At 42.9% G+C, this 27,802-nt stretch overlaps 3 protein-coding genes across 18 annotated transcripts in view; 2 read left to right on the top strand and 1 right to left on the bottom strand.

The window, feature by feature from the left end:
* The window catches only part of PPFIBP1 (PPFIB scaffold protein 1), a 207,340-nt gene extending 187,626 nt beyond the window's left edge, over window positions 1-19,714 (top strand). For all 16 annotated transcript variants that reach the window (XM_090043702.1, XM_090043703.1, XM_090043700.1 and 13 more), the window contains 6 exons: window positions 6,097-6,219; window positions 7,830-7,955; window positions 16,553-16,741; window positions 17,907-18,086; window positions 18,435-18,500; window positions 19,212-19,714. In XM_090043702.1, the coding sequence (XP_089899828.1) occupies window positions 6,097-6,219; window positions 7,830-7,955; window positions 16,553-16,741; window positions 17,907-18,086; window positions 18,435-18,500; window positions 19,212-19,298 (771 nt within the window). In that variant the 3' untranslated portion in view covers window positions 19,299-19,714. The remainder of the gene's footprint in view (window positions 1-6,096; window positions 6,220-7,829; window positions 7,956-16,552; window positions 16,742-17,906; window positions 18,087-18,434; window positions 18,501-19,211) is intronic.
* Window positions 19,715-20,884: 1,170 nt separating this feature from the next.
* On the top strand, window positions 20,885-26,702 carry REP15 (RAB15 effector protein). The gene is given in 5 exon segments (XM_090043718.1): window positions 20,885-23,443; window positions 23,446-23,539; window positions 23,541-23,603; window positions 23,605-23,918; window positions 23,921-26,702. Coding segments are annotated over 5 exon segments (696 nt in total). The 5' UTR covers window positions 20,885-23,328; the 3' UTR covers window positions 24,031-26,702.
* Window positions 25,450-27,802, bottom strand: part of CYB5R3 (cytochrome b5 reductase 3) — a 28,704-nt gene continuing 26,351 nt past the window's right edge. The window contains exon 9 of the mRNA XM_090043717.1: window positions 25,450-27,538. Coding sequence (XP_089899843.1) covers window positions 27,366-27,538 — 173 coding nt within the window. The 3' untranslated portion in view covers window positions 25,450-27,365. The remainder of the gene's footprint in view (window positions 27,539-27,802) is intronic.

Raw genomic sequence — 27,802 nt, forward strand, 5'->3', positions numbered from 1 at the left:
CAGACAGCTTTCTGTTTGTCTTCTGTAATTTCAAGTTGGTTGAATTTTCTATAAGCCATTCCACATATCTGATAAGTAACAGCAGGATAGAGCTTAATAGAGGTCAAGCTGTCATGGTATAAAATCAGATACTCCTGTATTTGTCTGTATCCTCTGATAGTGATGTGTGCTGCTCCTCTTCAATGGAATATGTGCAGTATTATGCTGACCATAGCAGCTATGCTAGATAAATACTAATAGTACTTTTACGTGTATGTGTTAAGGTTGCCATTTGTCCAGGTTTTCTTGGGCATGACCTCTTTTTGGGTTCTCCCATCTCTCTCTGGGTGTTTTTTTAAAAATATGAACAAATGTGTGGGATTTTGCTCTGCTCAGTAATGAAGTTTTTCCTGGCACCTGTGTGTGGCATGGAAGTGTGGAGATAATGGGTGTGTGAGTTGGTTGGGGGAGGAGGGGGGCTGGGCACAGGGGCTGCAGCAAGACAGGGGAGGCACCTGCCCCTCCAGTGGGGGAAGGGAGTGGGTGGGAGGGTCCTTCAGGGGCAGTAGGGAGCTGTGTGGCTGGTGCCTGTGTTCACAGGGGTGGGGCAGCTGGGATTGCCCACCCCCATCCCCCACCTGGGAGGAGCTGGGGAGTGCAGGGCTTTTTTTTTTTTTGTGCTGGGACTCTGGGGCTGCATGGGGCAGCCATTGACGGGACTGGGAGAGCAGGTCGGGGATGGGGCCTGTTTGATTGGGGCAGGGGAACTCCCTTCTTGAAGGGGAACTCCCTTCTTGTCAGTGCAGAGGTGGAAAAGGATCTTGGAGTCGTCATTGACTCCAAGATGAACATGGGCCAGCAGTGTGGGGAGGCAGTCAAGAAGGCCAACCGCACCTTGTCATGCATCCGCAGATGCATCTCAAGCAGGTCCAAGGAGGTGATTCTCCCCCTCTATGCAGCACTGGTCAGGCCGCAGCTGGAGTACTGCATCCAGTTCTGGGCGCCACACTTCAATAGGGATGTGGACAACATGGAGAGGGTCCAGAGGAGGGCCACTCGCATGATCGGGGGCAGCAGGGAAGGCCTTATGAGGAGAGGCTACGGGACCTGAACCTGTTCAGCCTCCACAAGAGAAGGCTGAGGGAGGATCTAGTGGCCTGTTACAAACTAGTCAGGGGGGATCAGCAGGCACTGGGGAAGTCCCTGTTCCCCCAAGCACTACCAGGAGTGACCAGGAATAATGGTCACAAGCTGGCAGAGGGTAAATTCAGATTCGACATCAGGAGGCGCTACTTCATGGTCAGGGCGGCTAGGATCTGGAACCAACTTCCAAGAGAAGTGGTGCTAGCTCCTACCCTGGGGGTCTTTAAGAGGAGGTTAGATGTACACCTTGCTGGGGTCGTTTGACCCCAGTACTCTTTCCTGCCATGGCAGGGGGTCGTTCTAGATGATTTACTCAGGTCCCTTCTGACCCTAGAAACTATGAAACTATGATTCAGCCGAATTGATTCAGGATATTGATTCTAATCACCATCCAAATTGAATCCAAATTGGAAATGAATACTAGCTGCTTTGGACAGGCTTACTAGGCACCTAGCTCGCATAGGCATGTTTATTTGCTCCACTTGGCAATGAATAGGTGTGTATTTGTCTTTGCCATGGGTGCGTTTTTCTTCACAGTGAATTAGCTGTCTGATGCTTTAGTAGGATTTGGAAGAATATACTAAATGCTTGGGGTTTTTATGTTTGTGTCCCCTTTTTTGTATTTGGGCCATCAGAAATTATTTGTTCCTGCTATTTAAGCTGGTCTCAGAGGAATAGGGCTAACAGGGTCCCAGGGAAAGCTATGTTAAATTCTGGAGGAGCTTAATAATGGTATAAATTGCAAGAGGGCTCAAAGCTAATCAGTAGGTATAGGTTGCAGAATGGTATAATTTGCCTTGTTTGGCAGTCAGTGGAGGTTTGGGAAAAATCTTAATTTACAGACCAGGTAAAGAAAGCAGAGCTCTATAACAGAAACCATCCCTTTCTAATAATTACTTTTCTAGATACATCTCCTGCTATAACAAGGATGATCAGGAGTATGGAGCAGCTGCCATGTTAGAGGAGATTGATAAGATGGAGTGTTCAGTTTGGAAAGGGGAAGGCTGAGGAGGAACAATAGAGCTGTATAAGATAATGAAGAGTGTGATTAAGGAACTGCCATTCACTGACTCCCAAAATATATGAACTAGGAGGTGACTATTGAAAGTCTCAGTACATAGGTTTACAACAAACAAGAGGAAGTACCTTTTATGCAGCATGTGGTTAACTTGTGGAAGTTTACTGGATCCTTTAACATGGTGAGGACTGTCTTAAAAACCATGATAAAACTAAAATTAAAGGGGAACATAGTATGTGCCATAGTGGGTCAAATCAATGATTCATCTAGCCCAATATGTTGTCTCCAGCAGTGAAAAGTAGTAACTGCTTTAGAAGGACAGCATATGATAGGGTATGTCTAGAACAATTCATCCTCTGTCATGCCCTCCCTGGCATCAACCAACCATTGGTTTACATGGAATACGAGAGAATACGTTCCTGACTATCCAAGTTAATAGCTTCCAATGGACTTGCCCTAAATTAAATTTTTCTAATCCCCTTTTTAACCAAATAAATTTGAACAGATAAGTTAAGTTTTGTGATTTTTTTTTCAAGTTAATTTGAACTTGAGATTCACAATCAAACATATCTGGAATGTTTTTGTTTTTAAAACCTACCCCCAAACCCATTATTTGAAATCAAACAACATATCTGCTTAGGCTTTTATGAAAAAACTAAGCTTTCTGTAGAGATTTCTGTAATCCATGAATATATAGGTGGCTAGTGGCTAGAACATTGTCTGTATAACTAAAATATACATAGGTGTTGGGAAATATGAAGTCAGTTTGACTACTGGCATAAGTATGTGCAACTCCACCCAAATTGGTGAAGTTGTACATATTTCTACCAGTGGTTAATTTAACTTTAAGATCTAAACTGAACACACACATTTCATAGCCCAGTTATGGGTTGAATATGCATATGCCCTATGCTAGATGGCTTCTGATTTTGACTGCTTCATTTTTTAATAATGCACAAGCGTTATGATTCTAATAATAACCATTATAGGCATGGTTTTCTGTTTGGAAATTCAGTAGCTTTGTGTGAGTTATAAAGTCTGGCTAAACATAATGCATACAATTCTAGAGTTGAATAAACATCTCATTTGTAGGGTGTGAGTGAAAGAGCATAATTATTATTCTGTTCCTGATGTGTGAAAATTCTGAGGGTAGATGTTGAAATGAATGCAGATGTAGAAAAGGCAAGTGCGATTTTTCATACTCTGCAGATTACAAACTTGTAAGTAGATCAGGGTCTGCCACTGAGTAAGCGTGAAAAACGCTCATGCCTGAAAAATGGATTTAGAATTCTGTATCTCATGTTCCATCTTCTTGTGTTTGTGCTTGGACAAGTGAAATGTTTTAATTTTCTTTCTTCTGGAAGTTGCAGTGAAAAGCTCTGCTCCCTCATAATTGTAAGGAGGTTTAAACAATTTTAAAGTGAAAATACTCCAGGGGAAACTTTCATGGAGTCCAAGCAGAGTCATAGACAAAGCTACCTTCTGCAGTCCCAAAGTGACTTGAATTGGTTACTGAGGTTCAAATCCACATGCTTTAGAGCAGGGGGAGGCAGTTATTTCGGGTGGCGGGTTACTTGCTGAGTTTTAGCGAACTGTTGAGGACCAGATGGGTAGCCCCGCCCCTTGACAGGTGCCTTGCCCCTGGTCACCATCTTGTGACTGGAAGTCCCGCCTCCTAACCCCTGACCTTTGCCACTGGAAACCCTTCCCTTGCCCCCTTCCTTTTAGCTAGGGGTTTTGTCATCTTGGAACCAGAAAAATACTAAATTATATCTAATTATACTAAATTATAAGCAGTCATCTACAAGATTCATTAATTTGATTTCAAAAAACATTTTTGTCATGTTTACATGTGTTTGTGTGTTGTACATAGAGGTGATTGCACAGCAGCTTAAAATGAAGTTTTACTCTTGTATATTGTGGGGGAGCTTGGGGGTTGGGTATTGGTTGTGGGGAGCTGCAAGTGTGGGTATGTGGGGTATGGGTGTGTCTGAGGGGTGGATAGGTTTGGGGTAAGGGAGCATGTGGATGTGGGTGGGTGTGGGGTTTGTGGGTGTGTGTGGGGGGAAGGGTGGCTGGGGTGTGTGAGCGGGTGTGGATGTGGGGGTCTGCATGTATGACAGTGTGAGGAGGGGGTGTGGGTGCATGTGTATGGTGGGAGGTGCATGTGGGACTCACCCCACGAACACGTGCACTCTCACTGTCTCTCCCCTGTGCGTGCGCGCACGCACACACACATGCACTCTCTCTCTCTATTCCTCTGTGTGTGCATACAGAAACACACACTCTCCCACTCCTACCCCTGGGGCACTGGCGCAGGCCCCATGCTCCTGCAGTCCAGTGATACAGCTGGGAGCCATGTGGTGCTGCAGCAGTGCGGGGGCAGGAAAGCAGGGAAATGGCTGGGGGTGGGGCAAGGCTCGGCTGCTGTGTCCTGTTGCCGGCTCCCCCTGGGTCCTACTGCCCCTGGCTCCTGTCATCTTTGACAGGCAGCCAGGACCCGATAAATATAAATTTTCTAAATCTTTTGGGGCCCCGTGGGCTTGATACAGTGGCCTGGTGGGCCAGAAGTGGCCCGCGGGCCATATTTTGCCTGCTCTTACTTCAGAGCAATGATTCTCAACCAGGGTGTGGTGGCACTCTGCAGTAACTTGAGATCTCTTTCAAGGGTCCTGTGGGGTGCCACACAATGGTATTACTGTTAGGTGTGCAAGTATGAGTCACAAGATAAACCCAGAGGTTTCAACTACAAAGCCATAATGTTAAAAACATTCTGACTGGTTGTGATCTTTCTGAGTTCTTTGCAATAGAAAAATTGCTCTATTGTTTTTCTGTAGGCAGAAATAGAGTGAAAAGTAAGAGCTGACATTTTCCTAAGGCTGCCTTGACTCTACTGAGGGGTGCCTTGAGCCTATCAAAGGGTGCCCTAAATCTAAAAGGTTGAGAACTGCTGCTTTAAAGAAAGTGCAGAGTCCTTTGATGGATATCACTAGTTCTCCTTGCACAAGGAGTATTGCTCTTTCATGTTACTTGAAAGGAATTGAGCTGTCATTTTTTCAATCACCTTTCTGATGTGTTGCTCACATATAAAGCATTTTCTGAAGTGTGAATTCAGACTTGCAGAATTTAGTCGTCTTTTTAGTCCTCGAACAGCTGTTACATGGTGTGGAGATCATTGTTCAGAGGTGAGAGAGCAGCTCAGCCTTCATCTGGTTCACTAGTTTGCTTATCTGAGGGACTGACAGCAGCCTACCCTTTTTAGGCTACTAAAATAAATTCAACTGAGTTAAGTTAAACTGAACTAAGACCACTAAATGACTTTACATACACTTTCAACAACATATTCCAACACCTGCTTCTTTTCCTCATTGTGCTAGAGGCGAGTGCCCTTTGCCACTCTTCTGAACCATCCTGTTTCTCACTAAAAGTATTTGGAACATATTTCTCAGGTGGTTTGAGGCATGAGGGATTTTTAGTGATCAAAGTTCATCTTTCTTCTCATAGAGACCTCACTTTTCACCAAAGCGGTATGGGGGGGTGGTTTCCATGAACAAGCTTGATTGGATTGAAATTCATTATGATCTTGATATTTTTCTATGCTCAGAAATCTAGATATTCTCAGGTTGGATTGATGATAGCAAGGTGTCACACCCACTCCTTCCTGATGTTTCCCAGAATCCTTTGAGTTGACATCACTATTTTGAAGGAAGTTGCAAAGCAGCTGGCACAAACCATCCTGGGAAATTCTGGGGGGGAGAAATGTAGAACTGTCATTATCAGGTGAATTTTTTATATTTAAAAATGAATACAGAATGGAGCTATCCCTGCATTTCTTTGATGTAGCATCTTAGGCAGACACCAAAAACCACCTTCTCAGAAGGAGTTTTAGTATAAATTTCAGTAATTAATGCTGTGTATGGGGGTTAATTTTTTAAAACTCTTTTCACTGTTCACAGGATGATTTACTGTCCTTGAAAGTTGTTAGTGTTCTCCATCACCTTAGCATCAAAAGAGCCATTCAGGTCCTGAGGATAAACAACTTTGAACCCAACTGTCTGCGCAGAAGGCCGTCGGATGAGGTACCTCTTTTAAGGGAAAGCTAAATCACGAAGAGCAATCCTCTGATTTTTTTTTTTTTTTCCAGACAGGTTATTCTGACTCTACCACCCCACCAGTCTTAACTACAGCTATCTATCTATGCCTTTTCGTATCTACACCATTTTCTTTTCACTTTCATGTTCTGCCTTACACATCTAGAATACTGAGTTCTTTTCTCCTACTTCCACAAGTTGTGGAATCACTTTCTGTTGCCAAATCTCCCATTTCTCTTTCTAGTTTACAACTGACTGTTTCTAGAACATAGTATATGATGAACTGTTTTAAGGAAAGTAGTGCCACCTGTGATATAATTGCCTTGAACTTAGGTGTACACTTTCTTACTTAATCTCTGGCCTGTGAGCTAGTTCCAAAAGTTCATGTTGTCTGGCATGTGGGTCTTCCCACAGGTCCAAAACTTTGGCAGCGTGGAAGTGGTAACAGTACTAGTTGTCTCTGCTGCAAAATTTTTGGTTCTGACTCAAACCAAAGCCAAATGTGGCGTCTGGCCTGCAGACATGCTCTGCACCATTCATCTGACCTGTGGGCCCAAAAGGTGGAGCACATGGGCTGTGGGTGCTCTCCCTGTGCTGCCATGAGAAGCATTGGCTGCAGATGCTCTTGAGCACTTGCCTCTGACATGAGGTGGGTCATTTTGGCCCACAGGAAAAAAAAAAAAGCCTACTGCTACCCTAAGACTTTATGAAATTTTAATATACAATTTTCTTGGGTTCAACACTATAATCAGATATTATCTTGAGCTACTGCTATAGGATTGTTTGCTTTAGAGGTAACTTGCTCTCAAAATAGAATTAGGACCCTATTGTAAGGCCATTGGAGATGAAAGTTCATATTCATCATGTCTTTGCAGTAGATGCATCTAGCAGCTCTCCTGAGATACCAGATTCATCACCCTGTGGTGAATCACAACTAATTCCACTGGAAGTGATAGCAGTATATGCCAATGTAAGAGATTGCAGATGCAGGCCCTGTGTGCTCAGAAACATAGTGCCATGTTACTTTACAGCACTTGAGGTGTGTTAAATGGAGAGGAGAATGTGTCATCCTCTAGCCAGTCAGTTCTGTGTGCATTGAGCAGCTCAGTGCTGTTCTAGAATTCATACAGCAGTATAAGCATTCCAAGCTTTTATCTGATGTCCTGATCTAAATTGGTTGATTCACACTGCCTTGCAGGATTTTCACTGCCTTGTAGGAAGCTTCTGGTTAATTTCCCATCACACTGACATGATAATCAGCTGACTTTTTTGATCTGTGTGTTTCAGTACCAATGCTAGAATGTATAAATAATGCTAAGATGTTGATGGTTAGTCAGGAGTCAGCAGCTAAGAGGGGTGGAGAAAGATCATTTAAACATACCAGGAATCTTGCTGGCTACTGCCTAATACTGCATCACGATGAAGATATGGATTCAGATTTCACAGAGTTTGAGGAGGCAGTTGAAGTTTGATCTAGGCACATTTGAATGTGCCTTTGAGGACAGAAGGTTTGCTAAAGCAGAGGACGGGTGGGGGAGGGTCTGAATTAAAGACAGAATAAAAAAGTCTTCATAAGTGCAATCTCTTCCTGTCCACAGAATAACATCATGCCATCTGAAGTAACTCAGTGGACCAATCATCGTGTGATGGAGTGGTTACGTTCAGTTGACCTCGCAGAATATGCCCCTAATCTGAGAGGGAGCGGTGTGCATGGTGGACTGATGGTAATAATTTAGTGTTTCATCTTGTAAATTTAAAAAAAAGATCTGAACTCTGAGGCCCCAGTAAGTACACTTTACATTTATTGTGCCATTAACCAGCTATGGGCACAATAAATTTAGACAGGCTACACATACAAAATAATTACTGCATAATAAAAATGGCCAGGCAGCAACAAAAATAGCCAGCCAGCTATAAAGATGTTGCTTGAAAAATGAAGTACATTTTTAAAGCTGGTTTCTACTAAGCTTTAATCTGAACATGTGGCATGTCACACTTCATGTGATAGGTCTTAACTGGGTCCTCCAGCATCTCAGGGTACTCTACTCCATCCCCCACCTCACTGGCCACCTCTCTGCTGATTAGCTCATTGTCAGTGTCAGCATGGGGAGGGAGGTCAACATTAGGACTGTGACAGCCTCAGTCCTGATGCCAAAATGGGGGTAGGAGGAGCAGATTGCAAGATTCCCTAGTGAGGGAAGTCAAGGAGTTCTTCAAGCTAGAAACCTGGAAATGTCTGAGCTGAACAGCTTTTTCTGCCTTGCCTCAGAGCCCTCCAAGAGATGTGGGGAAAGGCATTTTAAAATGCAGGGGTTCCAGGGAGCCAGGCTGAACAAGTGCTTTTTAGATGCCCTGGGGATAGGGATGCCAAGATGAGGGACAGGGTCCTCGATCCTTGAGCCCTGGGACTTTTAAAAACTGGACATGCAGCTGGGCAGTTCCAGGCCTCTTAGCTGATTGTCAAACCCAGCTCCAAAGAGTCTGGGGTCTCAAACCCACCCTGCATCCTGGTTTTACAATCGGCTGATTGTCAGACCTGACCCCAGCCAGAGTGGATTGTTTTAAATCACTGAGAAAGCCCTGATTTAGATAGTTTAATAGTTTCTAGGGTTGGAAGGGACCTGAGTAGATCATCTAGTCCGACCCCCTGCCATGGCAGGAAAGAGTACTGGGATCAAACGACCCCAGCAAGGTGTACATCTAACAACCTCCTCTTAAAGACCCCCAGGGTAGGAGCCAGCACTACTTCTCTTGGAAGTTGGTTCCAGATCCTAGCCACCCTGACCGTGAAGTAGCGCCTCCTGATATCTAGCCTAAATCTACCCTCTGCCAGCTTGTGACCATTATTCCTGGTCACTCCTGGCAGTGCTCAGGGGAACAGGGACTCCTGCAATGCCTGCTGATCCCCCCCTGACTAGTTTGTAACAGGCCACTAGATCCCCCCTCAGCCTTCTCTTGTGAAGGCTGAACAGGTTCAGGTCCCATAGCCTCTCCTTATAGGGCCTGCCCTGCTGCCCCCCTGATCATGTGAGTGGCCCTCCTCTGGACCCTCTCCATGTTGTCCACATCCCTCTTGAAATGCAGCGCCCAGAACTGGAAGCAGTACTCCAGCTGCGGCATAACCAGTGCTGCATAGAGGGGGAGGATCACCTCCTTGGACCTGCTTGAAATGCATCTGTGGATGCATGACAAAGTGTGGTTGGCCTTCCTGACTGCCTCCCCACATTGCCGGCCCATGTTCGTCTTGGAGTCAGTTTTTCTGCCTCTACTGACAAGAAGGGAGTTCCCCAACCTGTAGGTATGGTGCTGGTTGTTCCTCCCCAGGTGCATCACTTTGCACTTGTCGGTGCTGAATCCCATCCTATTCTCATCCGCCCACCCTTGTAACTTGTCTAGGTTCGATTGCAGCCTATTCCTCCCTGCTAGCGTGCCCACGTCCCCCCACATCTTAGTGTCATCAGCAAATTTGAACAGGGTGCTTTTTACCCCCTTGTCCAAGTCACTGATGAAGATGTTGAACAGTGTGGGCCCGAGGACTGAGCCCTGCGGAACCCCAATGCCCACATCTCTCCAAGTCGAAAATGACCCATTCACCACCGCTCTCTGGGTGTGGCCCTCCAGCCAGTTGGCGACCCAATTGACTGTGTGGGTGTTGACACCACAGCCCCCCAGTTTCTTAATGAGAACGGGGTGAGAGACAGTGTCGAAGGCCTTCCGAAAGTCCAGGAAGACTATGTCCATTGCTACCCCTGCATCTAATAATTTGGTGACCTGGTCGTAGAAGGCCACCAGGTTGGTCTGACAGACCTGCCGCTAATGAACCCGTGTTGGTTGCCCCTAAGCATAATCTCCCCCGCTGGCCCCTCGTGGATATGTGCCAGAATAATTTTCTCAAAAAGCTTGCCCAGGATTGAGGTAAGACTAACTGGCCTATAGTTTCCCATGTCCTCCTTCCTCCCCTTTTTGAAGATGGGAACCACACTGGCCCTCTTCCAGTCTTCTGGCACCACACCAGAGCACCATGAGGGCTCATAAAGCCGTGCCAGGTGTCCTGCAATGACCTCAGCCAATTCCCTCAGTCCCTCTATGGTGGACATCATCCGGACCAGCTGATTTGAATACATCCAGTCCCTCCAGAAGTTCCCTCACTAACCCTTGGCCTAGGTGCGCCTCCCCTGGGATCTAAGGGGGGCCTGGGGGGGGGGCGGTGACTATTTTGGTCCCTGCATAGGAAAATGGAGGCAAAGAATTCGTTAAATATGTTGGCTTTGTCGTCTGGTGTGACGACCAAATTTCCTAGCGTGTCCTGCAGGGGCCCCACGTTACCTGGAACATTCTTTTTACCCCCGATGTATTTAAAAAAGGACCTGTTGTCCTTAATCCGGGAAGCTAGTCCCAGTTCCATCTCTGCCTTGGCCTTCCTGACTGCTGCCCCCTGCATCCCTGAGCAACTGCATTATAGTCCTCCCTGGTGATGGCCCTTCCTTTCCATTGGGTGTATGCCTCCCTTTTAGCTAGAAGACATTCCCGGATGCTTTTGGTGAGCCATGAGGTCTTATGTGCCCTCCTGCTCCCTTTGATTCGTGTTGGGATTACCTCCCTTTGGGCTTGGAGGATCGTCTCCTTAAGGAGCGACCACTCTCCTTGGACACCTGGCTCTCCTCCCCTCTGGGATCCCAGTGCTTCCCCAACTATTCTTAGCTCATTGAAGTTTGCCTTCCTGAAATCTAGGGCTGCTGCCTTGCTGCAGGCCTTTGCCACCTTGCGCTGGATGGTGAATTCCAGCAGGCGATGATCACTGTTGCCCAGGTGGTCGAGCACCTGCAGCCCCCTCACCAGGTCGTCTCCCGTGGCCAGCATCAGGTCCAACAAGGCATCTCCCCTGGTGGAGCTGTGCTCCTCCTGGGTTAGATGGAGGTCCTGCGCTCTGGCTAGGAACCTATGTGAGCGGTCAGACTTGGCTGCCTGCTCTTCCCGGCAGATGTCTGGGAAGTTCAGGTCACCCATGATGACCACGTCCTTTGACTTCACTACCTCCGTGAGCTGACTTAAGAATTCCTGGTCGAGCTCTTCCCCTTGGTTGGGAGGTCTGTAGTAGACCCCCAGTGTTAAGTCCCTTTCCCCTGGGCTGCGTTGTATTCTAACCCAAAGCACTTCAGATTGCCCCTTCTCTGATTCTTTGCTAATTGACAAGGATGTGTATTCCTCCTTAATATAGAGTGCCATGCCCCCACCTTTCCTCCCTGTCCTGTCCCTCCTGTACAGCCTATAGCCCTTGACATTCATCGCCCAGTCATACGTTGAGTCCCACCACATTTCAGTGATCCCCACTATGTCTGGGTTGGTGTCAGCTAGCAGGAGGCTGACACCAACTCCTGCTTGTTTCCCATATTACGGGCATTTGTGTAGAGGCATTTGAGGCCTCCTGTGGATGTGTGCACTGGCCCCCTACCTTCAGCATTACCCTGGCCCCTGTCACTTACCTGTGTATATGTTCTGCTCGTCAGATAATTGATTTAAATCAGGTTTCCCACTATTTCTTCACATATTTCTTAAACAATGGTGTAAATCTGATCACTAAAACATGTTCATTTACAACTCGATACAGCATTTTACAACATCTGTCCTTAAACTCTTCTTTTAATTTTCAAATTTTATGAACTCTAACAGACAAGTCGTCACAGCATTGAACATATGCTGTCCGTAAAACTTCTACAACTAGATCTCATCTTCCCGATTCCCATTGTCATCTTTATTCATAGACCGAAGCAGAAATATGAGTTTTCCTGCTTTTTCAAGTCCTAGTCGATTTCTTTGCTTTGGGTGAATAATACCAAATGATGAAAATATTCTGTCTGTATCTGCAGAAGAAGATATTGCTGTGAAAAGCTGGCTTAGCAACTGAAGGAATTTCTGGTTCAGGGTGCCTGGCTAATGATTTTTACCAATTCAGGGGAGTGACTTTATTCAAAACATCATCAGTAAACATGTACTGTTTAAATGGTTCCCCTCCAGTCCTGAAATTTATTATGACTGGCATAACTGATTTTGAGATGCTCATGCCATGGCAGCAGTATCTTTTTCAGAAGTTAGGCATCTACCTTTATATTTGGGGTTGAGAATGTTCACAAGAAAATGAGGTGAAGTTAGTGCTTGATCTATTCACTTCTTTATTGCCTGCAGCCGATTGTAAGACCAGGATGTAGGGTGGGTTTGAGACCCCAGACTCTTTGGAGCTGGGTCTGACAATCAGCTAAGAGGCCTGGAACTGCCCAGCTGCATATCCAGTTTTTAAAAGTTAGGTATTTCTTTCTTCAGTGTCTCTTGAAGTGCCTTCCAAATTTCGACAGCATCAGCAATGCAGCAACAATCTCTCTTAAGTTTGTTTAAGGCTATGGGTATAGGCTTCAGTGTATTGAGCATATCCTCTACATTCCTCATTTAATCCAATGTTAGATATTTTGGATGAGATGCTTCCACCTATTTTATCATAGTTTTCTTCGCAAATTTTTATGAGAATAGGCCAGTTCTTAATAAATTGTTCAAAACAATCAACCACAGAATTCCATAGAATATCTTGAGGCAGAATTAGTTTGCTCTCTTCAGTGAAGCTGAATGGTTGTTATGGAAGTATTTTGCAACATCAACAACATTTTCTTTTATTCCTGGAGAAGTACTTAAGTCTTTGGCTAAAAGATGCATTAAATGGGCACTGCAGCCATATGTTGTTAAGGAGCATCCTTCTGTTTCTTCTTCTAAGTATCTTCTCATCTTTGCCACATTTGCAGCATTGTCTGTGACAAAACTGTGCACGTGACGGATGAATTTTTGTTTACAGTTTATTACAGGTTTCACTGCCACTTTTTAAAAATATTCTGTCATGTGGGCAATTCCTGATGTATCTATTGTTTCTGAAAGATACGCAACCCCACCTTCTGTTGTCACACAGGCACATATTACTGGATCGTTGTGTACATTGCTCCACCCATCAAGGCTTAAACTGGCAAATTTCCCCTCAGTATTTCTTGCACACAGTTCAAGTTCCTTCTCATATGCTGTATCTAGCAACCTTCCACCAATGTCTGCTGTACCAGGTGGAGTGTAGCCTGGTTGTAGGGACTCAACCATGTTAATGAAGTGTTTATTGTTAACAATGTGAAAAGGAGAATTTGTGGCATAAATGAACCGAGCAATCTTTCATCTATGGTGTCGTCTTAGTATTTGCTGGTCCTTACTACAAGCCCCACCCATGGTGGTGGTTTTACTGGATGATTGAAATCTTTTGCCTTCTACTTGATAAATGTCTGAAATACATTTAGTTTAGTTGCAGCATTGCTGCTAAAAGTACCAACGGATGACTCTGAAGTTATTGCAGATAGACAGTCAAAGTCTCTTATGCTTAAATGGGATCCTGAAACAAAAATGATTTTTGAGTAGTTATTCTTTTCAGTTGTTCTCACTGTTATTTAGTTAATCGTTTACATTTTTTTTCAGCAAGGTTGCAGATCTGATTCCAAATTACTAAAAAACCTAAGACTGACAGCACTTAGAGTGCACTTAATTTTGGAGTAAGCCCCATTGAACTCACTGGCACTTCTGTTTTTTGAGACAAGTATAGGACTTCCCTTGGGAAAGCTGAGTTATGCTGAAGTAAAACAGGGAATACACTTATGACATCACCATTAGGGTCGGGGGCATGATGTTCCAAAATAAGGGTCCTGTATTATGTAATGTAAAATAAGAAACCGACACCCAGTGGCAACTGGCAAACTCTGGATTCCTCTTACTGCAGCTTTCTGTATGTGTAAACTTGGGTGATAGATTCTAAACCTAGTTAACTAATTAAACAAGCCATAAGGATTAGCTAAGCTAACTTTTTTTCTAGCAACATCCAACATAGCAAACAGCTTGGGAATTTGTGTGTTAAATCACACTTACATTAAAAGGCACAGAGAGAGCCTTGAAAAATGATGCATTGCAAAGTGAATTATTTAATTTATTAACCAGTTGATCCACATTGTTTTTCAGACACATCCACTTCATTTTCTCCCAATAAACAGTTTTCATTATGATGTTTCATTCTTGCAACTAGGCCCTGCATTTCCTTCTTGCACTGCTTACACTTGACACATTTTCCTTTTTTACCCAGGGAAGGAATTTCTTCAAAATATTCCCAGATAGGGTCTCTCTTATGCCCAGAAGCCTTGACAGTTTTTCTGTGGCAAAAGTGTGGGGGAATATAGGAAGCTATGTGTGTATTACTGAATAATGTCTTCCTTTTTTCTTTCCAGTCCACTCCACTGTTCCTTTCTATTCTGCCTCCATCCTTTCCTATATTGTCTCTCTATTTTTAAGACATTGTCTTAACTAACTCCTCTGCCTTACTTGGCCCAGCTCCACTACCACATAAGCACAGAACAACAGCAATCCTTCCCAGTCTGTCTTTGCACATGTGACTTTAGTCTGCTGAGAAACAAACTGAAAGCCCAGAAATTTCAAGAAGCAAGGGCTGGTAGTTAAGCTGGACAGACAGACTAGAGCTTTTTTCAGGAGATGACAAACTGAAATGAATGCCCATGTTTGATTGGTAGGTAACTCAATGTGTGTGAGTGTGACAGAGCCATTAATTCATTTTTATGAGACTAAATATAGTTTTAGCATGTTGGTGATAAGATTTGATTGTAATTTGTATTTTTGAAACAAGATAAATTTAGTATTTTATTGAAGATTAAAAAAAAAAATTGGATTTTTTTTATATTAAAAAAAAAATCATTGATTTTTATCCACCCTGACCCCGGCCAGTCCAGGATCTCAGATCTGCCCTATGATCCAGGGTCTCAAACTTGCTGGGGGCAGCCCTAGGTCTAAGGCAGAGCTGCCCCCTGCCCAATCTGTAGGATCCGGCTGGGGGGAGCTCCATCTGGCACGGAAAGAGGCATGATGTTTGGGATGGGGCATAAAATTCCTTTGATCCCAATTAAGCTGTTGTTTTAACGTCTCTCAGAGGCCAAGATTCACCATTTTTGCCAGCGTGTCCAATAGGCTGTGATGAAGAGCTGGCTTGTTATTATTAGGAATCTTTGTAAATAGTAATATCTTGGCCAAAATTACTTTAACTACATATCTGAATACTTGTAGTCTCACTCTGCATTTTTGAGCAGATAAGACATTCTCAACTTCTTGCCCTGAACTCTTGCAACTATTTTTATATGCTATTAGACAGCTGCTAAATTCCTCCCTACACCTTGTGGTAGGAGTGAGTGGTAGGAAAATGCCTGCTTCCTTTTGTGTAATTTGTAAATACTTTTGTGTTCCATTTGGGTGTCAGGCACTGTCATAAGTAGAAGGCATCTTTATATTTTGATATTGTGATATTAATGCCTGCCAGCCCAAGTTCCAAGGGGAACTTAGAATTATAGGGTGGAAAGGGGCCATGAGGGTCATCTGGTCCAGTCCCTGCATGAATGTCTGTCCAGTGCTTATCCAACCTCCTGTTGAAAGCCTCCAGTGAAGGAGATCCAGAACTTCACTGAGCAATGTAGTCTACTCCCTCACTATTCTAACAGCAAGGAACATTTTCCTGATATTTAAGACCACTTTGCTTCAGTTTGAAGCTGTTGCTTTATGCCTTGTTCTCTGTGGCAAGAGAGAGAGAACATTTGTTTTCCCTCTCCCTTATGGCACCCTGTCAGATATTTGAAAGCTGCAGTCATATCCCCCCCCACAATTGTCTCTTTTCTCTAAGCTAAACATACCTAGTTCTCTAAAGTGCCTTCAAACCCCTTTATCATTCTTGTTGCCCGCCTCTTGTAAGTAACTTCACAGGTAGATTGGCTTCTTAAAATCTGAATGTAGAATGCAGAAATTGGCAGGTTGCGTGAGGAAAATACCTCACTTTCGTTGAATACCAGTCAGTTTTCCATTAATAACTCATTAAACAAGTTTTCCAATATTCAACCCAAAATAAAAATTACATGCTAGATTATTGGGTCAGTTATAAGAGGCTCTTTTAAGTTTTATATCACTATTCTTCCTATCAGAGGACTATTTTTTAAAAGAGGTTAGTAAATAAATCTTTCATGATAAATGAATGCATGTTTCTAATGTGATGATAAGTTACTCTCCTCTTCTCTTGATTGCTGATCTGTCTCCCTTTGGATAGAACACTGTGAAAAGAAATTAATTTTCTAAACCAAATAAATAGTGAACACTTTTTCCTTCCTGTTTTTCTCCAAATCAAAAAAGCCTGGCATGATGACCAGCGTCTTCAAAAACTAGTCAAAGATGATTGATTTAATTTTGATTCTCTATGGTTTAATAGGTCTTGGAGCCCCGTTTCAATGTCGAAACAATGGCTCAGTTGTTAAACATCCCACCAAACAAGACATTGCTGAGACGTCATTTGGCAACCCACTTCAATCTACTTATTGGCCAGGAGGCCCAGCTGCAAAAGCGTGAAACCATGGAATCTCCAGATTATGTCCTTTTAACTGCTACTGCTAAAGTGAAGGTAGGCCAGTGGTTGTACATTCCTTTGTATACGTGTTGGATTGAGCAATGTTTGACTGCTGTTCAGTAAGGCTTTTGGGGGGAAAAAGAGAGCAAAGAGATCTATGGAAAGAGGCTGAGAGCATGGCACACAAACAAGCTACTTGAGCAGTCAGGGTTTTAAGATGTTTCAGCTGCTCTGCAGTAGGCTCTGTGCCTACCCTTATCCAATGAGCAAAAACTAGCCTGTTGCAGCTTACCTCTCTCTTCACTGAGGTAAGAATATGCGTGTGCAGCTGGCACACTGCAAAACCTTGCTCCCTTTCTACTTCGTAGTAACTTGTTTGTGTGTCCTTACCCCTCATTGACGCGCAAGAGATTCAAGCCCTCGTTCGGATCCAAGAGTAGCGAGGACCCTAGACCTTGGGAAATTTGAGTTCAAATCTTGGCTCTACCACAGACTATCTATGATATCTTGGTTAAATCATTTAATATCATGGCCCTGATATCATTTTCTTGTCCAGGTATGTGTATGTGGTTAATATTTCTCCCACCTTTTCTCCTGCACATTTATATTACAAGACAATTGAGAGAGAAGCTGTGTATGTTCAGTGTTTAACATGGGGTGTATCTACAAAGCGTCACCTTCTACATGTGAAGTAAAGAAGTATTAGGGTGCAGTAACAAATTAACTCCTCTGACAGTACTATCTTACAGTGACGGTACAGTCTTGTGGTGCATTGACGCCAAAACACATATGTAGATTCTGTGGGCGTGCATTGTACTTAGTCAGCCCAGCCAGCTGGGGGCCTGCTCTGCACTGGTTCAAATTGCTGCTCTCCCATGTGCACATATAGATGCTACACCTGGGAGCAGTTTCCTCTGGCTCATACTGCTCCAAAGTTTATTGCATCGCATTAATTGCATTCATAGATGCACCCACAGTGAGGCTATTGCTATACAAATAAACCAGCAATGAGAAGGTCATTGATTTTCGTCAGGCTGTGGTTGTAGTTAGCTGAGAAATATTCCGTGGACACTTGTTTTTAGGAGAACTGTGTGATTTCATTCTTCCAAATTTGCTTTCAGTTAAACATATGATGCAGGAAGTAAAGGTGACATTGAGACTTGATTCTGTAAATTATGGAATTCCTGACTACTTATAAATTTTCACTTTAATTTTTAAGCCAAAGAAACTTGCCTTCAGCAATTTTGGAAGCCTGAGAAAAAAGAAGCAAGATGATGTGGAAGAGTATGTGTGTCCGATGGAGTTGGGACAGGCATCAGGGAGTGGAGCCAAGAAGGGGTTTAAGCCTGGTTTGGATATCCGAGTGTATGATGACGATGATTTGGATCGGCTAGAGCAGGTGAACCAGCATTTGCTATTCAGATTTTGTGGCAGAACAGTTGGGTTTGAGTGGCTTCCTCTGCCTCCCTCGGGGTTCTCTAAATAGATGGTGTAACACTGTCACTATCAGCCATGGAACATCCCAGAATTGCCAAAATGTTTCCTGGCACAAGTCAATAGAAACTGCATATGCATTGATTTGGGACCTTTAACTTTGTACGATTAGCTTTTCCTACAGTACCAGAATTCATCCCCTCATTTCATCCCATGCACAGCATAATAAAGCACCTATATTGCTCAATGCCTTTACTTACTCACCACCATGTGTTAGTGTACATTAATTTTTCTTATCATCTGTTCCCTATAGATGGAAGATTCAGAAGGGACTGTGAGGCAGATAGGAGCATTCTCCGAAGGCATCAACAACTTGACTGTAAGCCCTTAAAATGTTGCCGAAAGAGCTTAAATGTCTGAGTTTTGAATATGCCCTCACCAGGAATGTCAAACTCCTCTGGCCCCATGTGCCAGATGAATGGCCTGAGGCTGGTCTGTGCATGCCAAATCTACAGCCTGTTCTGGGACCCATGCTTCATGCAGTGGCAGTCCAGCCAGTTAGGGAGGTGCACTACACATGGCATTCACCCCTGCTGGTCTGGCAGTGCTGCACGCAGTGCCTATTCTGGCTCGTCCAGGACAGTGTGGATCCTGGATGGGCTGGAGCAGACACTGCATGCGGCGTGCATCCCGGGCCCTGTGTGCAGGGCTAGTCAGGTGGAAACTGCATTGGTCAACTATGAGACCTACTGGGGGTAACTATGAGACCCCCCCTGGGTGCTGGATAAGGGAGCTCAGCAGGCTAGATCCAGTGTGCAGCTGTATCTTTGATACCTTTGCCTTAGGCAGTCCCTTGTAAGAAATGGTCCCAAATGTCCTCATCCATACTGAGTGCAGCAGCCCTGGGGCTATTGTAGTTACACCAGGGTCCAAAATGTCCTTGGAATGGGGAAACGCTCAGTTAACTCCCACTGTCCTCTCCACTGGCTCTTCTTCATAGTGATCACATTTAAGTTTCCTGAAATTATGCAGTTTTGAATTCTTAATTTTGAGTATTTATGTTCATTTTTCCCTTTGATCCTTTTTTTAGCACATGCTGAAGGAGGATGAAATGTTTAAAGACTTTGCCACCCTCTCTCTTAGTGCCAGTATAACGGATGAAGATTCAAATGTGTGACGATAACTACCAGACACTGATAAAGAGTTCTGTGATGGGCAGCAGAACATGTACATTACATTGCTCTTGCTTCTGTTTGTTAGAAGTGATATTTTTTGGGTGGTTAGGGAGAAAAGGTGCCTATTCTAAAGTTGCCATAAGAAAACCACAGACCCTGGTGAATGGCAGCATCATTGTTTTACTATATCTAATGTACAAACCTGTGACATATTTCAAAGTATTGCATTTAAAAATAGTATGTTACCATAATGCTCCTTTATTCTTATTTGTGTACTGTTTCAGAATATCATGGGATATTGAGTAGAGTAGAGAGAGAATCCAATTTGTAGATATTCTGCCTCAGCCTTTACTGCAACTCTCAGCTGAAAAAAAAGGTATCACTGGTGTCCTATTTAAATGAATTTGCCCAAAGGAAATGCCATTTATTCCCCTGTAGTATCTACTGCAGGCCTTGAGGCATGATTCCCTGCACAATTTCCCAGGTAAATTTTGACTGTTGCTGACTTATCTATCTATCTATAGATATATATATCAGAATTTTTATTTTGTGACATCAGGTGATGAAAACTCAATGTGGGGGGGGGGGGGTTGTGAAGCGATGATCCAAGTTTGAAACCCAGCTGGTTACTGGAAAAGTCAGACTGACCTTTAAACTGTTTGTTTTCTTTCCTTTTTCCCCTTTCTTTCTTTTTGCTAACCATTTTTAGCTGATGTTTCTACATTTGGGATGAAGCTGTTATGAAATGTATTTCTCCTTGCATCACTTTTCTAATCTGCAGTATCTTATTTTTTCCCTAGCAGCAGCAGGAATAAGATTTTAATTGTTTTAGGATATTAAAAATATTCTTGAAGGTTCTCAGCTTGAAATTGAGGACTGTCATATGCATATGGGAAGGGATGTTTCCATGCTGTGAACATAACAAAACACTTATATAAAGAAATGTATCAGAAATATATTGTTGCACAGTATTAAGCCTAAGGTGGGGTTTTTCCTCAGAAAAGTGAGAAAACCAGAACACACACATTGACTAATATTTACGCCTATTAAAAGCACAACTCCTTTCCACTTTGGCTAGTTACAAATTTAGAAATGTATTTCAGTGAAAATCTTTTGTCAGACTTTCTACAGACCACACAATGTCTTAGCCACAAAAACAAAGGTAACTCTGTTAAAAATGATTGTTATGGTGTATGAATGTTGCAGACATTTTAGCAAAATGGCACAAAGTTTCATTGTTTGTCAAGGGAAAACTTCAGCTAGAATTTTTACTTGCAATGTTGTTTCGCATTAACAAAGCGTTTCATCACTCATTTCATTACAGTTCTTGTTGCAAACATTGGAAAAGAAAAGGACCCTGTTTTAGGGATGCTTATACAATGTAATAATTGTCGGATTTATGACTTGTGCTTGTGCCACAGAAGTTGGGAAAGCAATAAAGACTTTTACAGCAGTTTTAAATGGTTTCTACTTCTTGCCAGTTGTTGGAATAGATTTGAGACTTTGACATTTATCAGTGTAACCAGATGTTAATATTTATTTACAACTATAATCAATATGATAAAAACCAGTATTGTATTGAACTCTGCCATTCCATTCTTAATGAAGGCCAGGCCAGGTAAATAATCCATAATGAATAACTTGTTCAGAAAAGAATGCTTTTCTGTGCCACCTGCTAGCTGTCCACAAAAAATCAGGACTGATTCCTTATTCAAAATTACTTATGCCTGCCTGAATAATATCTGCTTAATAGTTGTGGGTCTGTTGCTTGCTTACCAGACATTTGTTGTGACTAATTGAAATTTGAGGTGTTCTGATGGGATAGATAAATGCTAAGCTTCTCTTCCTTGGTTGGCTAAGAATAATGCTTAGAACCAAGTTTCCAGTGTGAACTCCTGTAATTTGCTTTCTGTGAATATGGTGTAGATTAATATGTACTGAATGGTGACCTACCTGGCCCTGGCCCACTCAGCCTAGACTGTGTTACACAATACATTATAAAAACCCAGTAAAACTCAATTCCTGGCCCTCAAACCAATATTTACTTAAATGACAAACACCTCCCAGTGAAAACAGTTGCTATGAAATGATCAACAGAAAGGCCTCCCAAAAGACATGCAAGCTTTGCATATTTAGATATTCACAGATTTATTTTTTTAACTCAACCCTATGAATACATACATCAACTATTTTAGGCATGTTTCTTTTGAATGTAAATACAATTCTGCTCCAAAAGCATCCTTTTTCCATCAGTATGCTGGCTTTCTAGGTAATATGGAAGCTGTTACAACCATGCTTTCTAGGTTGCCTGTGGACCTTTAGGGCCCTGCTTTAATACATGGCATTTTATATACAGCACCATGAGTTAGAATGTCCCTACCCCAAAGAGGTTCATCTGTTGGGAGGGGGAGGCCCTCTGGATCCTGCCTGCACCTGCCCTGCCAGCAGGTGGGGGCACTCCAGCAGCCCTCAAGGAGGCTGCCAAACTGCCCCTCCCCAGCCCTGCCCCTCCCCCCCAGTTGGTGGGGGAGGGAAAGGGGGCAACAGGGAGCTGCCAGGTGCTTTGCCTGGCTAGAGCTGGAGGGGAAGTGGCAGGTGGAACGGACCCTCCTTGTCTCAGGCTCCCTGCCCCAGCTACTCCAGCTGAGGTATTGAAGGGAGCTGGGCCATGTCTGTGTGTGTGTGTGGGGGGGGGGGGGGGGTCTCCCTTCCCACAACACCTACCTGGGCCTCTTGACATTGGCAGCATGGAGCTGCCAGCTACTTTGCATATAGTAAAGTATATGCAAAGTATACCCCCCAGCCCCCAAAGCAAAGGGGACTTTATTCCACCCTGCTGTCCCCGCTCCAGCTCTGGGCAGGCAGAGCAGCTGGCAGCTCTGTGCTCCTCCTTTCGCTATTGACAACTCTGCAAAGCAGGGAAAAATTAACCCTGGAGGGAACACAAGTTCCCCAAGGTGCTCTGCTTTAGCACGCCTTCATCTGTTTTGATCAGGGTTAATTTTTCACATGATCGGCTGTTTTAAGTGCTCTGCAGTCGTGTTATGTCATGGCCATAGAGTGCTTTCAGGGGCCCAATCGGGCAAAAAATGTAACTTTGTAAGCAGCCCTGATGTCTGACGGGGGGTATTATAAAAGCTGAGTAATAAAGTCAGGCTTTTAAACACAAACACAGTCAGTATCTTTGGTGTATCTTCACTTCTGTGCATGAAGAGGGGAACATAAACTAATGTGTATTGATTGCTATGTAAAAAGCGAATAAAATCTGTTGTAAAATGCCATGTTTTTGGGCTTTTGTATTTTTAAGACTGGCTTAAATGGTTTTCTTAGTAATATCTGCAGACTGTACATGGCTCTTGTAGGTACCAGTCAAAGAACTGGCTCACAGGGAGTGAGTGGCAGGGCAGTCCTGCTAAAGATCCCTGTCTGCCAGTCTTCAGAGCCTCCCTCTGGGTCTTGTGGATAATTGAGCCTGCAGTATCCATTTGTACTTTGGTTCTGCTGGGTGCCAGTTAGTGTTAGTAAAATTTAGGACATAGATTAATGCCCGCTAAGAAGGGAAACCCACAGGAAGAGGTATTGGATGGCTTTTGGACTTGGTTGTCCAGGATTGATTTTGGACCTGTATTCTAGCAGCTCTGTAACCTCTTTGGACCATCCAGTCACTGGAATAGCTCCCTCTTAGTTGCCTTCAAATAGAAAAAGATAAGGTACATTAAACAAATAGGACTGGTGTAATGTGTGACATGCATGCAAAAATTGATGCTTTGTGTGAAAACCACCTAACCTGTTCAGCTGGTTTCTGGTAAACGAGATAGCCAGTGAGCATGCCCAGAACTTTGTCTGCTGTGCATAACTGAGACCTGTTTACATGACATAACTGCCATTGGCGTGCCTTTCATCTGGGAGGTAGTGAGTCCACCTTGTATGTATTTAACAGGCATAACTTAACCCAGGGACCATACTGCTTTCACTGAGAAAAGCTGCACCCTGGACATTCCGCATGTGGGGAGTATTTTTGCTGCAGAGAAAATGGGACAGAAGGTATCGCAGGATAACAACCAGAACAAGGCTGACATTCTAGTTTTATGTGACTTATTCAGCCAAGTGGTTGTCCATGCATCTCAAAAGCTGAAAGATTATCTTGGGTTGAAGATCCTCACAGCAAACTCCACATAGCTACAAATACATTCAATGAGATCTTTTTGATCAACTTCATCAGCTTCTGTGTTGAAAAAGGAGTGCATCATAACAAGCAAAATGACCTGGCAGCAGTTCTGGCTCTTTGGGGTTGACTGGATCTGGACTCCTAGGAGCTGATAAGCAAATCAAGCTTCAGATTGCTGTTCAGTCTTTGCAGATGGTGGAACTCCTTCACAATAAAGATGGCTCTAGTGAACTGCGTGGCCTCTGTGAGGAAGCCATGTTAGCAAACAAGCTCTTCTCAAACGTGCTTTTGTTTTCAAAGCTGGAAAAATCCTGCTTGCTGGTGGGACCAGACTGTCTGGGCCTATTTATAGCATCTGGTGTGCCTGGGAAGCCAAAAGATGTCAGAGGAATTATGCTAGACAGCGTCAACAGGGAGAAGCAGAACCAGCACCTCTCAGGCACAAAAGCTTTGAGGGAGTTCTGAGCACAGAGAGATTCCTTGCTACAAAAGAAATGCTGGAAAACTGCCTTGGTAAGAGAAATGGGCTGAGGCAGGTAGACAAGGTTTATGTTAACTTTGTTTAAATTGTAAATAGCTAATAGTAAAAATGTTGGGACCCAGTTCTGAAAAAATATGCAGGACTACATGCACAGTTCAGTGCAGCTGTTTAGACTGAGCATTTGATTTTATAAGAACTGAGTCTCTCCTGTCTTTAAATCTAAAAAGGTTAATAAAGAGGGACTGAATTTTAAGAACATTTTGTTCTCTGGGTAATAATCCTTTTTTAAAAATATTCAACTGGACAAAAAGTTCATCACCCAAACCTTTGAGAAGATTTATAAAGAGTTTGTCTTTGTTTAGAATGGGCATAAAGACTGCAGATGGTTTTTAACTTGAACACTTGACCTTATAAAGATGTGCTCTCATTCCAACTAATAATACAAGGCAACAATAGCAGGATTTTATAATTCTGGATTGTAAATTCCAGGTTCTTGAAGGGATTGGTGCTAGCAAGGAAAAAGGCCAGACTGTAGCTAAGATCTTTCTCATTTATAACTCTTGAAGTTGTTTTTTTAATACTTGTTAAAATTTAAGAGGAAGAAAGAAGTCCCAGCTGATACTGGATTCCTATTTTACAGTGTATAGCAAAAGTGCTTGTCCCTACCCAAAACCTAGGTGAGAGTTTTTCCATTGACTTCACTGGAGCCAAAACTGCACCTTAGGTCTTGTGATTGAACTTAAATCCTTTATGCTTTCTCTCTCTTTAAGAACAAGGGCTGCTTCCTGATGTTAAAAAAAAAAAAAAAAAAGCAGCAAAACACAGCCCTTTACTGTAAGCTCAATGTGCTGTCAGAACAATTCAGAATGTTAAAAAATGTATAAAGAAAAAACTTGAGTACTGTATTTTTTTTACTCAATAAAAGGATTCTGTGGAATGTTACATGTCATAAGTAGATACAGTTCTCCTAGGTTAGCTTAGGCCAACATACTGTTACATTATGGAGAAGTGTGCAGTTTTATAGAAGACTTTACCATGTCACAGTGTAGGAGTCATTAGTAAATGTAGCAAAAAAGCACCTACATTAATTTTTAGGTTTAACTCTTCCTAGTGGAATATGTGGCTCAATTGCACCTTTAAAAATAAGATCCACTGAAGCCATATGAGTAGAATGCATTTCAAATATCCCACTCCTAGGGACACTACATGGCTGAAGGCCAATCTCCCATTTCACAGCCTTGAACCTTCTGGTGTTAGGAAGAAAATGGAGAACTTGAAGACAGACTCCTCTCAGGTGAGGTAAAAGCAGAGTAGAGAGAGATGCACTCAGTCTTCTGTTGTCTGAATATCAATACCTTAAGTGCTTTCCAGAATAAAAACTGGTAATTTTAGAGGGCAAGAAAAGGATTAGTCAGATAAATGGAATCTTTTCTTTTTTGCTTCTCACCAGGTAGCAGATTTTGCAAAGCCACCTTATGTTAAAAAGTAACATACACAAGATCTGTTGAATAACTCAACTGTAAAATATTTTATTTCTTGCACAAACATTTTGAAAAAAGCCCAGTAGTTGAATATGCAGGATAAAGAATACAAAACAGCTTACAATTGACCAGCTTAAGTTACTCATCAAAATTAAGTGTTGTTAATACAGTTATGACAAGGTCTTTGGGTATGTTTTCCTGCCCACACAGAGCACTGCTTAAATTTTCACTGATTACTTGTTACAAAGACTGATTTAAACTTGTAGAGGAAACTATACAGTTCTTTGAAAGAACAAGTTTCAGACAACACGAAGCACATAAACAAGTCAAGAAGTCCCAGACAGAAGCCTGGCTACTGAAATAAATTTAATAGAATTATTTGTCATAGGTTTACCTTTTCCTCACTGAAGTCAAACCAGAAATTAGCCTTAAGTACAGAAAGCCAAGCTTGTATGTAGGCACAGAGAACATGGCAAATTATCTCAGATAGTGACTTGTATCTCTGTACAATGAAAATTAGAGATCACTCAACAAAAGAAGCAGGTTTTAACTAGTACTTTACAGGCTAGTAAATGCTTCCGGCCTTCATCATTTTATTTACCAGAACACGATCTTATGACTTAAGTTTGGCCTGTGGATTACTTTCAGATGTGGGAGTATCTCTACCTCTTGAAGGTAGAAAATTCTGGTTATGAGATGCATTAATATTAGTTCCAAGCTGCTTAAATCACAGCTACATCAAACTACTGTCTTTAAGAAGCACTTTTGGATTCAGAGAGACATTTTAAAGTTGCTGCTAGTTTGACTCAAGTTTGAGCTGATAACTCAGCTTTTCCAGGCAGACTTCTACTTGAGTTTTGCTTGAGCAAGGCATGCAGGGTGGAGGCCCTGATTTTTTTTAAGGTATAGGTAGGAGTAATCGTATACAAGGATAACAGACTATGTGGTTAAACACAGCACAGTGAAGAATTGCCTTCTGTGCAGTCACTGCTGAGCACAGCAGCAGAGAAAGGTCAGAAGGGAAGTCCCAGAGAAAAGGGATTCTTCTGTCAGATCTACATAGATTTCCTGCAGAGAGGACACACATAACTGTTCTTTTTCCATAACAGCACCATCAGCTCTTCTGATTAACCCCACCCCCAGTTCTTCAAAGAATTAGTGCACAAAGCCTTCTGCCTTTAAGACCTCATTTCAGTTCCATGGGATAGGAGTGGTTACAACAGGTGACTAGCTGGAAAAGGTTTACTCTTTCTACTTTTTTTTTTTAAATTTGAAACACAGAAAACTGCAAGTAAACTCTTCTGTTTCTCATACTGCTGTGTGTTAAAGTAATGCCTTGCACTTCTGTTGTGACCAGGTAACTCCCAACCTGCAACCAAAAGTTAGCCTGAAGCTTTTGCTGCTGTAGGGAGTGCTGGATGATGCAGGTGGTCTTGGCCCTCTTACTGTAAAAGCGCTGTGAGGATTATGATTTGTTATAGCAAGGTAAATAAACATACACTTTCAACCTTGTGAAATACCAGATGTACACAGTGTTGGTAAGTAAGTAGTTACTCCTGATTAAGTCAACATAATAGTTCTTCTCCAAGAAACTTTTACTGTTGGGTGGGAGACTGAATATAATTCAGTGGTCTTTCTGTCAGATACAAGTGGTATGTGCACTGTAAAGGAGTACCACACACCACTGTCCAACTACAACATGGTGACATTGATTCTGTATCAAGTTTTGGTACAGCATGAAACATGATACATTCAGACTCTTTTTTTTTTTAAGTCTGCTAAGCCATTAAGAAATAAGCATTTATAATTGAAATGGAACTTCCCAGTACTGTGTATCACCCACCCGTGTGTGTTATTTTGTCTTGTTCCCCATTAAATGCTGTTCCTTCCATGATCTCTTTCTTTCCACCCTACTGAATAACCATTCCCTCGGTCATCTTTAGTAGGAGAACACCATGTCCTTGATGTACCCCAGCTTGTCCAAGTTGGGGGTGCAAGCATACTGGATCATTGGAGGAGGACCACACAGTAGGATCAGAACATCATCTTGAGGTGGAGGCATATGGTCTCTGATCATATCTTGATTCACATACCCCTGGCTATACTCCCAATCTGAATGCAGGAGGAGAAACAGAGACAGATGCAGACAGAGATGGTTAGTGTTTCTGGACAGATCATCACCCCCATTTTAAGAGATGGGAATTGAGAGAGCTGACAAACATGAGTGGGCGTGTGTAAAAGTCAGACTTTAAAGAGGGAGTTAGGTACCCCAACGCAGGTGCCTAACTGTTGTACAACTTCTCATACAGGAGCTCTGAGGCTGCTTCAATGAGCTGGAATTCCAGTGCGTCGGAGCAGACTCAATCAAATCTACTG

The sequence above is a fragment of the Crocodylus siamensis genome, chromosome 4, assembly GCF_052110815.1.
Source record: "Crocodylus siamensis isolate JL-2025a chromosome 4, ASM5211081v1, whole genome shotgun sequence".
Classification (NCBI taxonomy): Eukaryota; Metazoa; Chordata; order Crocodylia; family Crocodylidae; genus Crocodylus; species Crocodylus siamensis.